Genomic DNA, 13,722 nt, shown 5'->3' on the forward strand with positions numbered 1-13,722 from the left:
TTAGACCTACCTACATACATACATACACGGGTGAAAAGCAGTTCTGCTGGTCTCAAAAAAACTTTATTGTGCGCTTCTGTTCCAAATGACAACTTCAATGAAACTTCATATCTACAATAATTTCACCAATAAGGTGGGCTACAAATAGGTTGTAATATTCTGACCTGAGTAGCTCTTCAGCAAGTAGAGCTACATAATGTGTGCTACTGTTTTTATATGAACACTAACACTAGTCACGTTTACAATAGAAACAATAATTAGGTCCAATACATTTAAAATTGTATGCCTACAGCAAGCAACAGTGCAACCGCAATGTACTGCTTGTTGAAAATGAAAATTCATCAAAATGCTTGTACACACTGTAAGGTATTTCATTCATTCTCTCTTGCTGCAACAATGCTAAAACTCATAGCCAAAGGCAATTTTACATTGTTGTGGGGAACTAGAATAGCTAATAAATATAACTAAATAATATCTGTATTCATTTGAGTTGGTTTTACTGAGATCCAGATTATGTTGTCACAGTGGAGACAATAACTCATGTCCCCTTGTTCTCACACTAACTGATTATAGTTTTCAATTTTGACCAATTGATACAAGACAGGCTTATAACTCCTTCATGTTCATTGTTATTGGCAATAACTTGATAAGAGCTAATAATCTTTGATGACAAAACAAAACTCAAAGGTTACAAACTCTGTTAGTAAACAAGTCAATGCATTCTGTGCCAGCACTTAAACATTAAAACAAAACCTCTTTAAAATTTTGTTTACATTCATTTTGTTCTAAGGCTTGTGTGTAGTACAAATAACCAATAGTGCATCTGTAGGCCTTATCAGTTTCAACATAAATGGTACAGTTTTAAAGTATTCAAAGCATTTGCCTCAATTTGATCCCATAGATTGCCACTTTACTGATGTGGCATTTAATAAATTAAAAAGAGCATCTCTCTTGAAATATTTACAAATTGAATACTGTTGAACAACACGTATGTACATTTCAACACAGTAATACAATTGAAAATATTGACAGATGCTCCTAAAATTTCTGTTGCAACCTGAATACTGAAACATGTTCTAGGAACTACCTTAAAATGTTAAAATTCTACAAGAGGCTCTACACTGGAAGACACTCTATTTCATTTTTATATTATTGCAGAAGGGCAGAAGCAAGATAAGGTACTTTCAGGGAACGACCACCAAATACAAGTAATGACCAATATCTTGCAGGTTCCAGTACTGACCATGGTCTTATTGTCATCCACTTAGAAACATTCACACAATGTTAAGCATTTCCACTACAATGGTTGTGCCAAGTATGCTCCTAAACCCTGTTGTTCTCATTTACTTTTATGTGGTTTATATTGTTCATTGATAAACAATGGCATCCTAGCAGACACTGTAGAAATAAACTTGTTTGGACCAAGTACAGTATAACAGATGTTAACTGTCACAACAATAGAAGGTAAGTTGGGTTGCTCCACACCAAAATTAGAAAAATTTTTACTGCCAACACCAGTTGTTCTGCTCCAAAATCAAACTAAATTGTCAGGTCTTCTGCAAGTTTCTTTATGTTGGGAGCATAGGTTTTACTGAATTTTATGAAGCAGTGCTCAATAGACAAGTTTTCTAGAACTTGCGATTTAGTAGAAAGCAAAGAAGAAACTAAAAGTCAATGAAATGAGACTTTTATTTTACGTCACACCAGGAATCCTCAATACACATTTATGAAAGAAATTAGGATTACAACTTATAAAAACTTGAGCTGTTATCCAAAGCCACTATAAGAAAATGTTGTTTGAGTAGTGACAAGTTAGCAAGAACCAATACCTCATTTCTGCTTCAGAAGAAGGTATCTAATAAGAAGCCAAATTTCATACACTCATTTATTACATGGGAAAGTGTGGCTCCTACCAGCTGCCTTATATATTTGCACTGTCCACTGGTTGTTTTCAAAGAGGAAACACAAGTTAGGGAGCAATTTTCCATAAGAGGTGAAATTAAAGAGGCACAACATGTTCGGGGGAAGGCGGGGAGGCTGGAGAAATGTATGTTACAAGGTTATGGCACGCCCAATGTATAATGTTTCTATTTTGATGTAGAGTTCACATAAAAGACAGGCTGGGTAGTGAACATAAATAACATGCAATTCAGTATGTATTTCAACTTTGAATACTGTGTGCACATTTGGGAGGTTGTGTGAACTAAATAATTGTTAGATGGGGAACTAACCAGCAACTGCTTTACTGAGCCATGTAAATAATAATCACTGCAGCACTGAGCCAGTGGCTTTACATGTGCAGAAGAAATTAGATTAAAGTTTTTTTAGTATGAATATTGTTACAGGCATGTAAGCAATATGTGTTTAGCTGGAAATTAAATATTTCTACTTGAGAAGACAACATATTGTTACAGAATGAAAGTATCTTGAAGGTTTATGGAAATATAATATATAATTTGCTCTCTCTCATGTTATTACACATGGTAAGTATGTACGCTACACTTTAATAGTTACTTCTTTTTGTGTCCATCAGGTAACCTGGAACTAGTGTCAGGATAGTTTCTTCACAATGGCAACAAAGTTTCCTTTTTTATATGCTGAGCAATATTTTTAAATATGGTGATGTGAAGAAATCTTTGTTCTCATGACAATATCTTCAGATTTGAGTAAAACCTCAAGCTTTCAACATTTACCATGATCAACTTCATGTCAACTGTGAGAGAAGGAAGGCTGTCAATCTTAGATGTTTTGGTAAAATGAAAATCAGATGGGCCAAGGTGTGTACCACAAGCCACCACACTCTCGTGTATGTCTCAGGGTGCAGGGTTTCAGACCATCCAGTTCAGAAGGTAGGTGTTTCAAATACAATGATAGAAAGAGCTGCAATTGCTTGTGATGAGAACTACTTGGATTCCAAAACTAAGGACCAAGTGATATAAAGCTGGGACATCGAGAAATGATACTGAACAGTCTGGATAAACTACTTATGGTGCTCCTTCCTCTGCATGGTTCTCCAAATAGCAAAATAGGCATTGTCCTAGGGCCCAAAATGATGACCATGACAGTTGGTCCTCTTGACTAGGGCACAGGAGAACAAGGCCCCCCCCCCCTCACCACAGAAGAAAGGGAAAAATATTATGAACTGCCATGCCAGATAGACAAATGTATAAATTCATTATCTGAACACGTAACAAGTTTCACCAAAGCCAGTTGTCATTGGTTACAAAACTACCAGAAGCGTCTACAACCATCTCAAACCTTAGAGGAATTCTTGCCTCAGTGAGTAAAAAGTTCAAATGACTGCATTTGGAATTAATTATCTTTAAAGACACATTCTGCTCACTAACTAGGAGTTTTTGTTAGGTCAATACACGCCTAAGATGTCATTTTTCATGAGCAACACTGTGTTGATCACTAACTGTGTGAACAAAGAACAGCTCTCAAGCATACTAAACATCAATGACCAACTGCCTACTGGAATAATGAAGGTTTCTTTATGGACCGCATTTTGATCACTTGGACGAAGCAATCACTACTTTATAGTGGGCTGTAATGATTTCAAGTGTAATATCTCACTTCACCTCGTACAATTTATAACGTTGGCATTCTGCCGTTATTAGCGCATTGCTTAACAAATCAAAGAAGTAAACAACAGTTAGCCAAGATATGGGAGCTCTTTTCCTTTCCATTTTTTTATAATACCTGCCACTCTGCTTGTGTCATGTTAATAGAAACTGACAATCACAGCACCCGCAATGATTCAATTTTCACTTTCACAAAAAGAAAACCAGACTGTCTGTGGGTTTGGTGTTCAGCAGGAGCCAAAACCTTGTTAGTGGTCTGGCTGCGAGACTCAAAAGCATACTAATCCCCCTGCTTACATCACCGGGTTTTGAGAGAACTGTCGGGAGGCGGCAGTGTTCTGCTTGGCAGGTTGCGCAGGTCCTGAAACACACAGTGTGTGGCAAAAATTACTATTGGGACAGTAATGCATTAATAAGTCACTAGAAACTGCTGTCAGGTAGAACCACTGTACTGAACAACAACCAAAAGCATTTCTATAAGTATTGCATATGAGTGCAGGTTATGGAAACTATATGGACACAAGTTCAAAATCCCTTTCGTATCTGCAGGAATTTACACTAGATTATAGCACAACAGCTGTAGGGACCAAGATTAAGTTTATTCATTGGGGATGTTTATGACTGTTTATTCAGTGTGAATATAGAAAATTGCAACACTCTCATTTCATTCTTTTCAACAGAGCAACCACAGGAAATAGAAAACTAGCTGAAGAAATTAATAAATTACACCACAAAATTCAATTCACGTCACTGTAGAAATGAAACACCAGAAAACATTAACAAAACTTTATATAATGCTGAAATTTCCAGGAAGCCAACAATTACCAGTGTTACCATCCATAACTTCTTGCTATCCAGATCAATATAAGAATGTTTAATCACATGCTTAAAGACCCAATGGATACAAGTGAAAGATATAAAGAAACGAAAATTGTAAAATCAGCTGCCTCCAGTAATTAATACAATCCTGCTGTAATACATTAACTAAACCAACCAATTTCTGGACAACCACCCACAAACGGGAAGACCATCTTTGTAATAAACACTGACCTTCCTTATGGAAGATTTCATACCAAATTGCCAACCTCTTCAAGTTGTATGACATAAAAATAAGCTTCTTCACAACCAACAAAATACAGAATAATATCATCCACAGTACTGAAAGCACTAAGCAAGAATATCAAATGTCAGGTATGTCCAGACTTCAGCAATCAACAAACTGGTAGAAGCACAGGGATGCACTCTGTTTTAACATCCAGAACAAATCCGACTTTGCCATAATTCTTGCCCAGTAACTCATTCTGCAAACAGTGTAGAAAAGAACAAGGCAAGAAATTTGACTTTCTTGAAGGAACTGAAATATCTTTCAACACAGATACAGCACCAGTCTACCTACTCAATGACAAATCTTGCCTTCACAATTATGAAGGCTCACTATTTAAAAAACAAACCTGCCCACTCTCAATCTCTCTTTACATCTTACCTACATTGATATCACTATAAAAAATATACCAGAAAATAAATCTTGTATGATATATCTAAGCCTTCTACTCTTGTTTTTAAAAGTAAAGTTCATGTACATATCAAGAGCTGCAAATATTGGAACTTCACTCTATTTTTGGGCATTCATGTTCAGTTTTGGTTAAAGTATTTAGCCACACATTACTTTTATTATATGCAAACAAACACAAGAAAATTGTCTCTGAGCAAAGTATGTAAGATCTTGATAACACGCATCAGTTGTACAGTGCATGCCGGATGCTGGCTTAGTAATCGATTGTGCCTCATGGGCTTGACTATTGTCTGAAGTAGCGATGGAAGGAATTGACACTGTGAATGACGCATCTTTTCTGAGCAGCCACTTTGTAGCAATTCCGGACATTCCAAGTGTATCATTGTCCATCGGAATCCCCAATGGACAGGATGCTTACGTATGTGTCACCTTTCAGGGTCATACCTAGCCATATCACTCCAATTGCATGCCTCCTACACCATTACAGAGCCTCCACCAGCTTCTACTGTCCCCTACTGACATGCAGTGTCCATGGATTCAAGAGGATGTCTCCATGCCTGTACATGTCCATCTGCACGACACAGTTTGAAACGAGACTCGTCCAACCAGGCAACGTGTTTCCAATATCAGTGTTGATGGACCCAGGTGAGGCATAAAGCTTTGAGTCGTGCAGTCATAAAGGGTACACAAGTGGACCTTCAGCTACGAAAGTTCATATCGATGATGGTTCACACTCTGACAGTTGTTGATGGCCCAACATTGAAATATGCAGCGATTTGCAGAAGGGTTGCGCTTCTGTCACTTTGAACGATTCTCTTCTGTTGTTGGTCCTGTTTTTGCAGGATCTTTTTTCGGCTGCAACGATGTCGGAGATCTGATGTTTTACCAGATTCCTGATATTCACTGTATGCTCATACGGGAAAATAACCACTTCATTGTTACCTTGGAGATGCTTTGTCCCATTGCTCGTATGCCCACTATACCACCACATTCAAATTCACGAAAATCTTGATAAGCTGCCATTGTAGCAGCACTAACCAATCTAGCATCTGTGCCAGACACTTGTTGTCTTATATAGGCATTGCCAACTGCAGTGCCATATTCTGTATGTTTACATATCCCTGTATTTAAATATGCATGACTGTGCCAGTTTTGTTGGCAATTCACAGTATATACATATCCTGTGAGGAGATAGTGATATATTACCAACTGCCGGCACAACCAATCCACATACTGTGATGGAAGAGGTACATGATAGTGAATGTGTTGTGTTGTTTGGCGGTTGATGGTATTCTGGGACCATTTTCTCCTCAGAAAAAAAGCAGTTACCTTGATATGCTCAGGCTGTCACTATGACTGGCTGACTGCCGAGACACAGTCTTTTTCCATTAATATGGTGGGCTCAGGCTGTGGCAGATGTTGCGGACCAGGTGTTACGACGTATGCTGACTTGGCAGGGGTGGTCCTATTCCTTGGTGTTCTAGGCCACCAGGCATTAGAAACGTGTTTCTATGAGCATATACCAAGGACAGAGTCTACCAAACAGCTGTCAACCACTTCTAAAATTTAATGAACAAAATCATTTCCGCCCTTGCCACCGGTGATGCAGATATAATGTGCTGAATGTGGATAGATCCTGATAACAGACTGGAAATTGTGCCCACCACCACTGGTGCACACATGTTGAAATTGATTAACCTGCATAAAAACTTTGTGATACTATGTCACATAAGGCAAACATGGTGTGAATACCTTAGGTCTAATTTGTTTGGATGCTGTAACACATCAGAACTGTTCTGTAACTTTTGAGACACTGTGTATATCCTCTGCCCATTGCACGTTAAAAACCTTATTCAAGTCACCTACTGTCCAGTTTATGTGGTATTTGCTCCACTGACAAGATGTACATTTTTATGCCTTGGTAGTCTTCTGCAAGGGACCCATTGCATGCAACTTGCCATCACAATATTTTGCTGAAAACTAGTACACATGGGTCTGCAGCGATTCCTGGTGTGTTTGAGACTGACTGTCAATGGCAACTTACAACGTTCATCTCTATGACTAACTACGAGTTAGGATCTTAATGTGGCCACTTTTATTATTATGCCACATTATGTGGTTGCAAGTGATACAACATTCCTTGTAGACAAGCTGGATAGTCTTCACTGATGCACCAACAAATTGGGCAACTTAATTCACTGGCACATCCAAAGATAATAGGTCTAATCTGTGGTTTCAATCCATTGTACTACACTGATTCCTTTTAATCGACTGGCACATACACACCTCTTCAATGATGTGGCTTATGTCAGCAGTGAAGGCTCAGACAACGGGCAGGTATCAGTTCCACTCCATCTACAGCATTTCAAAGGGGCCTGTGTGCTCTTTTAAGATGGTGAACTTATAAGGCTGTTTACACAATTTTTTAAGTACACTCTAAGGAAAGAAGAAAGTTGCACCACACAGGAATTATCCAAAGGGTTGAAATGAGTAAATGTGCTGTTCATGTGCAGAGAAACAAATGATTACAATTTCAGAACACTTGGATGAGTTATTCAACAGGAAGAGCATCACAAACTGAGGGAGTCATTAATGCATTGACAACCTGTAGCCCATATGCAAGCAGTAATTCAGTTTGATATTGGTTGATACAGTTGTTGGGTGTACTCCTGGGGGATATCATGCCAAATTCTGTCTAAATTGTGGACTGGAGCACTGAAATCCCAATATGTTTGGAGGGCCCTGCCCATAGCACTACATTCTCAATTGGGCACGGCAGGTCTCGGAAAGCATAAAGACGAGCAGTAGAAGCTCTTCTCATATGCAGGTAGGCATATCTGACTGAAATGTTAACTCAACATCGTCTGCAATGAAGGGCAATAAAACGGTGTATAGCACATTGTTCACATAGCACTGTGGATTAAAACTGAAGGGATCTTGCTACGAAACTAATGGCACCCCAGACGATTCCTCTCGATTATCGGGTCATCTCCAGGCACGTCTTTGGACTGGAATCTCAATGACGGGAGTGGATTGGACTGAGACCAATGGTCAGCAAAGACATGTCTGGAGCTGCTTTGGACAGCAGTGTGATACCAACCTGACTATTGCCTGATAACCAGGAGTGATTGACTGGGATTCCATTTGTATTTTGTAGAAGGACCTCGTTTTGGTTTTTTTTGTGACGGCCTTCGTAGCGACAAACACCGCCACACTTTTAGTAGCGGGCCGACCGGTCCGCTGGAACAGTGAACAGAAAGATGAAAACCCAAACACTCGGATTGAATGAAAGTCGGTACTTATCTTTATTACGAAGATATAGAAACACAGTGGTGAACTTTGTCTCTACAGAAATCTGTCTAGTTCGAGTCGGGGCAGCTAGGTCAGCGTCGGCTGACGACAAATAACAACTCTGCTGCGATGTACCCACACTGACTAGCAAGTACACACTGCGGTGGCGAGTATACAACTGAGCGGCAGAATCCAGAACTGTCCTAGCGCTCGCGACTCCAGCGCTTAAGAAGCCAGAAGCCAGCGGTGGCGCGCGCAGACTTGCGGCGATTTCCTGTATCGCTGGCGCTGCTTATGCGGACGGCGTCCGGACTTTGCTGCTGCCAACCTTTTGGCAGCGGGCTCGGGTGGCATTACTGGCTAGGATATAACACTCCTCCCCCACAAATCGCCGCACCGTCGTTGAATAATGACGTGGCGAGCGTCGACGGCGGGGGAGGTGTCAGGCCGCAGGCGTAGCAGAAGAGACCGGGGCAGAGACTGTTGTCGGTGGCAGTCCCCGGTCCGCACCCCAGCATTGGCTGCGCGGGGCCTCGGGAAACACCGACTGAAAACCGAGGTCAGGGTGCACGCCTGTGACCACGGGTGCAGCTTCTGGTACTGGACGCGACGGGGCGTCGGGACCCACGAAGAGAGGCAGCGTCTCCTGACGCTGCGTCGACGGCTGCTGAGTGGGCGCCGGACAAGGCGCTGCGGTGTCAGACTCCTTGGGGGTGCCCAAGGAAAGCGGCTGCAGGACAGGCTGCACAGCCACCGCTTGGGAAGGCGGCCCGGCTGAGGGGTCGACGTCCATCAGCTCCGAAGGCGGCGGCGACTGAAGAGGGACCGCAGGCGCTGGAGCGACCACCCGGGGCGCTCCCGTATGAAGCTGCGCGGGAGGCATCAACGGGACGGGCTGTCGGCGTGGCGACGGCTGCTGCTGCTGCCCTGGGGGCGGCAGCGAAGTCGGAAGGCGCGGCTGGAACCCGCCGCGGACCAAATCTGTGGACAAAGAACGAGCGGCAGAATCCGGGCGGCCAGCGCGGCGCAACTGGTCCTGATGCCTCCTGTGCACCCCAGTAGCACCTTGAACAGTATAAAAACCGCGACCCTGGACACTTATCACGGTACCACGTTCCCAACGATGGCGACCGTGATAAACTCTGAAAAAAACGGCGTCATTGCGCTGAAAACGCGTGCGATGCTCAGAAGCGGCGGGTCGATCCGGGGGGTGCAACAACCGTAGTAGGGTGCGATGACGACGGCCGTGGAGAAGCTCCGCAGGCGAAGGGCCGTCGCGTGGCGTGGTCCGGTACGACGACAGGAACGTGATGAGGGCCTGCTGACGAGAGTGCGTAGCACGAAGGCGGTCCATATGATCCTTGAATGTGCGTACAAAACGTTCCGCTGCACCATTCGATTGAGGGTGGAACGGCGGAGTAAGAACATGGCGAATGCCATTGGCAGAACAAAAACTTTCAAATTCAGCAGAGGTAAATTGTGGACCATTGTCAGACACTAAAACTTCTGGAAGACCCTCAATACAAAAAATTGAAGTCAACGCCTGTATAGTTTGTGCAGACGTTGTAGACTGCATGGGCACAACAAACGGAAAATTACTAAATGCATCTATCACGATGAGCCAACGAGAATTCCAATATGGACCAGCGAAATCAATATGTACTCGCTGCCAGGGACCGGCAGGGCGTGCCCACTCAAAATAGCGTTGAGGCGGAGCAGCTTGGTGTTTGGCACACGTCGAACAATCTGTAGACATCTGCGTAATCTGCTTATCAATGCCGATCCATGTACAATGACGGCGGGCAAGCTGCTTGGTGCGGACCACTCCCCAATGACCTTGATGCAACAAGTCGAGGACCTTGGATTGGAGCACTTGGGGAACCACGACACGAAGCTGGTCATTCTCGGTGCATAACATCAAAACTCCGTGCGAAACAGACAACAGATGACGTTGCGGATAATAGCGACGAACCACAGGATCCGATATGTCCTTTGCCTTGGACGGCCAACCACGTTGAACAAAACGTAATAGTAAACTCAGATGAGGATCCGTAGCTGTCTCACGTGCCACCTGACGATAATCAATCGGAAAATCCCGGAGGGATTGGTGCTCATCGGCGTCAATCTGATGGCAAGAGTCGTCAGAGGAATCGAAGACATCATCCGCAGCAATCGGCAATCTAGAAAGCGCGTCAGCGTTTGCATGCTGAGCCGTAGGGCGATACAGTATCTCATACTGGTATTGTGATAACAAAAGAGCCCAACGTTGTAGTCTCTGAGCTGTCCGCTGAGGAACTGGTTCAGACGGATGAAACAGTGACGTCAGGGGCTTGTGATCTGTTACTAAATAGAATGGTCTACCATAGAGGTAGTGATGGAATTTTGTGACACCGAACACAATAGCCAACGCTTCCTTGTCCAATTGGCTATAATTACACTGAGCTTTGTTTAGCAATTTAGATGCGAACGCAATAGGACGTTCGGTGTTACCGACTCGGTGAGACAACACAGCACTGAGGTCGAAAGAAGAGGCATCACAAGCTAACACCAGAGGCTTGTTAGGGTCGTAATGGACCAGACAACGATCACTCAATAAAGCCTCTTTAAGCTGCTGAAAGGCTGATTGGCAATCAGCCGACCACACAAACGGAACATTCTTACGGCGGAGACGATGCAACGGTGCAGCAATCTGTGATGCATTAGGAATAAACCTAACATAATATGTCAATTTGCCAAGAACTGCTTGCAATTCATGCAGATTGCGAGGGGCGGGCAAATAACGAATAGCTGCTAAATGTGACTGGGAGGGATGAATGCCTTGAGCATTAATAACATGTCCCAGATACTCCAACTCCGTAAGGAAAAATGAACATTTATCGATGTTGCAACGTAGGCCTGCCTGAGACAACACTGTAAACAAACACTCCAAATTACGGAAATGTTCAGCAGGCGTCCGACCGGACACAACAATATCGTCTAAATAGTGGCAACACGATGGCACATTAGCCAGAAGTTGTGACAAAAAACGCTGAAAAACAGCTGGAGCTGACGCACAACCAAAAGGCAAACGCAGAAAACGGAACAACCCCAACGACGTGTTTATGACAAAATACTGTTGTGATTGCTCGTCGAGGGGCAACTGCAAATATGCTTCACGGAGATCAATTTTGGAAAAGAAACAAGCTTCCCCTAACTTACCCATCAGCTCGTCCGGTCTAGGCAAAGGAAAAGAATCAATGACAGTCTGAGGATTAACTGTCGACTTAAAATCAGCACACAAACGTAATTTGCCAGACGGTTTCTTTATAATAACTAAGGGCGAAGCCCACTGGCTCGCTGAAACGGGGTGAATAACACCGTTGTTTTGCCAACGACGAAGTTCATCTTCTACAGGTGCCCGGAGGGCGTGAGGCACTGGACGAGCACGAAAAAATCGAGGCTGAGCATTATCTTTTAACGTAATATGAGCGGCAAAGTTCGCAGCACAACCTAGTTCGTCTTTAAATATGTCACTGTATCGTTTACACAAATCTGTTATGCTGTCTTGAGGAACAACAACAGAATTAAGTTGCAGCACATTGTCTTGTATAGACATGCCAAACAAGTCAAAACAGTCTAATCCGAAAATGTTTACACTGTAGCGCGGACCACTGTGAATGAAACTGTTTTTGTATTGCCCCGGAATGTGGCTGGCACGCTACATACACCTAACACAGGAATGTGTTCGCCACTATAAGGAGCCAAAGAATGTTTTGCCGCTGAAAGTTTAGGGCGGCCGATAGCCGCATACGTAGCACTATTTATGAGAGTCACAGACGCACCAGTGTCTAATTGAAAATTGAAGGTCTTATCCTGGATGCGTAGCTTCACAAAGAGTTTATTACACTGTCTCTGGATCGGTGCAGTGGAGGCGGAAGACACAAAATCAGCGCGTTTAGCGCGTGTTCGCTGCTTACGACAACTCGTGGGTTGGGCGGGTGGAACAACAACTCCCGCTTCACTTGCAGTCTGTACATTACGTTTTACAGCGTTTGAATTACGCTTGGGTCGCATAGCAGAGGGCTGGGTGGGTGGCTTATTGCGAACAAGTTTATTACCCACACTAACCGTGGAAGAATCTTTAAACGCGACCTTCCGGGCGGGCTGGCTTTGAATAACATGAATATCCATGGGCTGGGCAGCACTAGAATTGTTCTTGCGTTTACGCAAACACAGTCTGGATGTGTCCTTTCCTTTGACAAAAGTAACAAACCGCGTTTCTTAACGGGCAACGTTCACGAGGATGAGCAAGAACACACTTAGGGCAAGACGTAAGTCTATCATTTTGCACACGCGGCTGACGAATGTGTTTAACATGACGCGGCCGGCTAGTGTTTACAGTCTGACTCTGCCGGTGGGGCCGCGGGCGTGACATAACTTGCTTAGCACAGGCAATTTGAGAAATACATGGCTGATCTAACTCACACTCAGCATAGTCAAAAGTATCTTGGGCTTCAATGATGTTCATCAAAGTCTCTAATGACGGGTCAGGCAACTTTAAGATAGCAGCACGAATACGAGAATCTGCAATGTTTTGAGTAATAGCGTCTCGTAACATGACATCACTGTAGGAAGCTCCACACACACAATTAAATCGGCACTGACGGGTGAGGCCCCGTAAATCTGTTAACCACTGTTTATTAGATTGATGTGGCAGTTTCTTTAATCTGAAGAACTTGAATCTGGCTGCTGCCACATGAACTCGCGACTCGAAATACTCAGCAAGCTTGTTAACAACAACGTCATAGTCTAAAGCTTCTGGCTTGGATTCCGGGAACAACTTACAAAGTAGTCGATAGACTTCCACGCCTGCAGTGAAAATTAAATAAAGCTGCCGCTCATTACCTGTGATTTTGTAGACTGTCATGTGCGCCTGCAACTGCGCGAAATATTCTTGCCATTCTTCTCGTGCCGCATCAAAAGCACGGAAGGGTGGTGCTGCTTGTGCATGTTCCTTTTGTGTTGGTGGATGAGCCGCTTGTTTGGCGATTGCTTCCACCAGACTGTGTATTTGCTGACTCTGTAACAAGATCAACTGTTGTAATTCGGCAGACATAGTGAACACAATGAAACCAGCCCCCAAAATTCTATCTCAAGAAACAAGTTGAACCAGCCCTGCACACGAGTTCGGAAGTCCTCGTCGCCAGTTTTGTGACGGCCTTCGTAGCGACAAACACCGCCACACTTTTAGTAGCGGGCCGACCGGTCCGCTGGGACAGTGAACAGAAAGATGAAAACCCAAACACTCGGATTGAATGAAAGTCGGTACTTATCTTTATTACGAAGATATAGAAA

General features: G+C 43.4%; 1 protein-coding gene across 1 annotated transcript; it reads right to left on the minus strand.

Moving 5' to 3' along the window:
* Nucleotides 1–8,830: 8,830 nt before the first annotated feature.
* On the minus strand, nt 8,831–13,483 carry LOC126232371 (serine/arginine repetitive matrix protein 1-like). The gene is made up of 5 exons (XM_049942645.1): nt 13,354–13,483; nt 13,169–13,236; nt 12,667–12,922; nt 12,206–12,620; nt 8,831–9,530 (listed from the first exon to the last, which is right to left on the minus strand). Exons 1-5 carry the CDS (start codon nt 13,481–13,483, stop codon nt 8,831–8,833), a joined length of 1,569 nt encoding a protein of 522 aa, XP_049798602.1.
* Between the last annotated feature and the right edge of the window lie 239 nt (nt 13,484–13,722).

Source organism: Schistocerca nitens, unplaced genomic scaffold (genome assembly GCF_023898315.1).
Source record: "Schistocerca nitens isolate TAMUIC-IGC-003100 unplaced genomic scaffold, iqSchNite1.1 HiC_scaffold_468, whole genome shotgun sequence".
NCBI lineage: Eukaryota > Metazoa > Arthropoda > Insecta > Orthoptera > Acrididae > Schistocerca > Schistocerca nitens.

Bases quoted from the DNA above. Each gene is read 5' to 3' on its own strand.
- LOC126232371 (XM_049942645.1), bottom strand. From the start codon at position 13,483: ATGTCTGCCGAATTACAACAGTTGATCTTGTTACAGAGTCAGCAAATA. The intron at 13,237-13,353 runs GTGCTTTTGATG...TTTTCACTGCAG, and splicing joins ACAAGCAGCACCACCCTTCC to GCGTGGAAGTCTATCGACTA. The intron at 12,923-13,168 runs GTTGTTGTTAAC...GCTATCTTAAAG, and splicing joins CAGAAGCTTTAGACTATGAC to TTGCCTGACCCGTCATTAGA.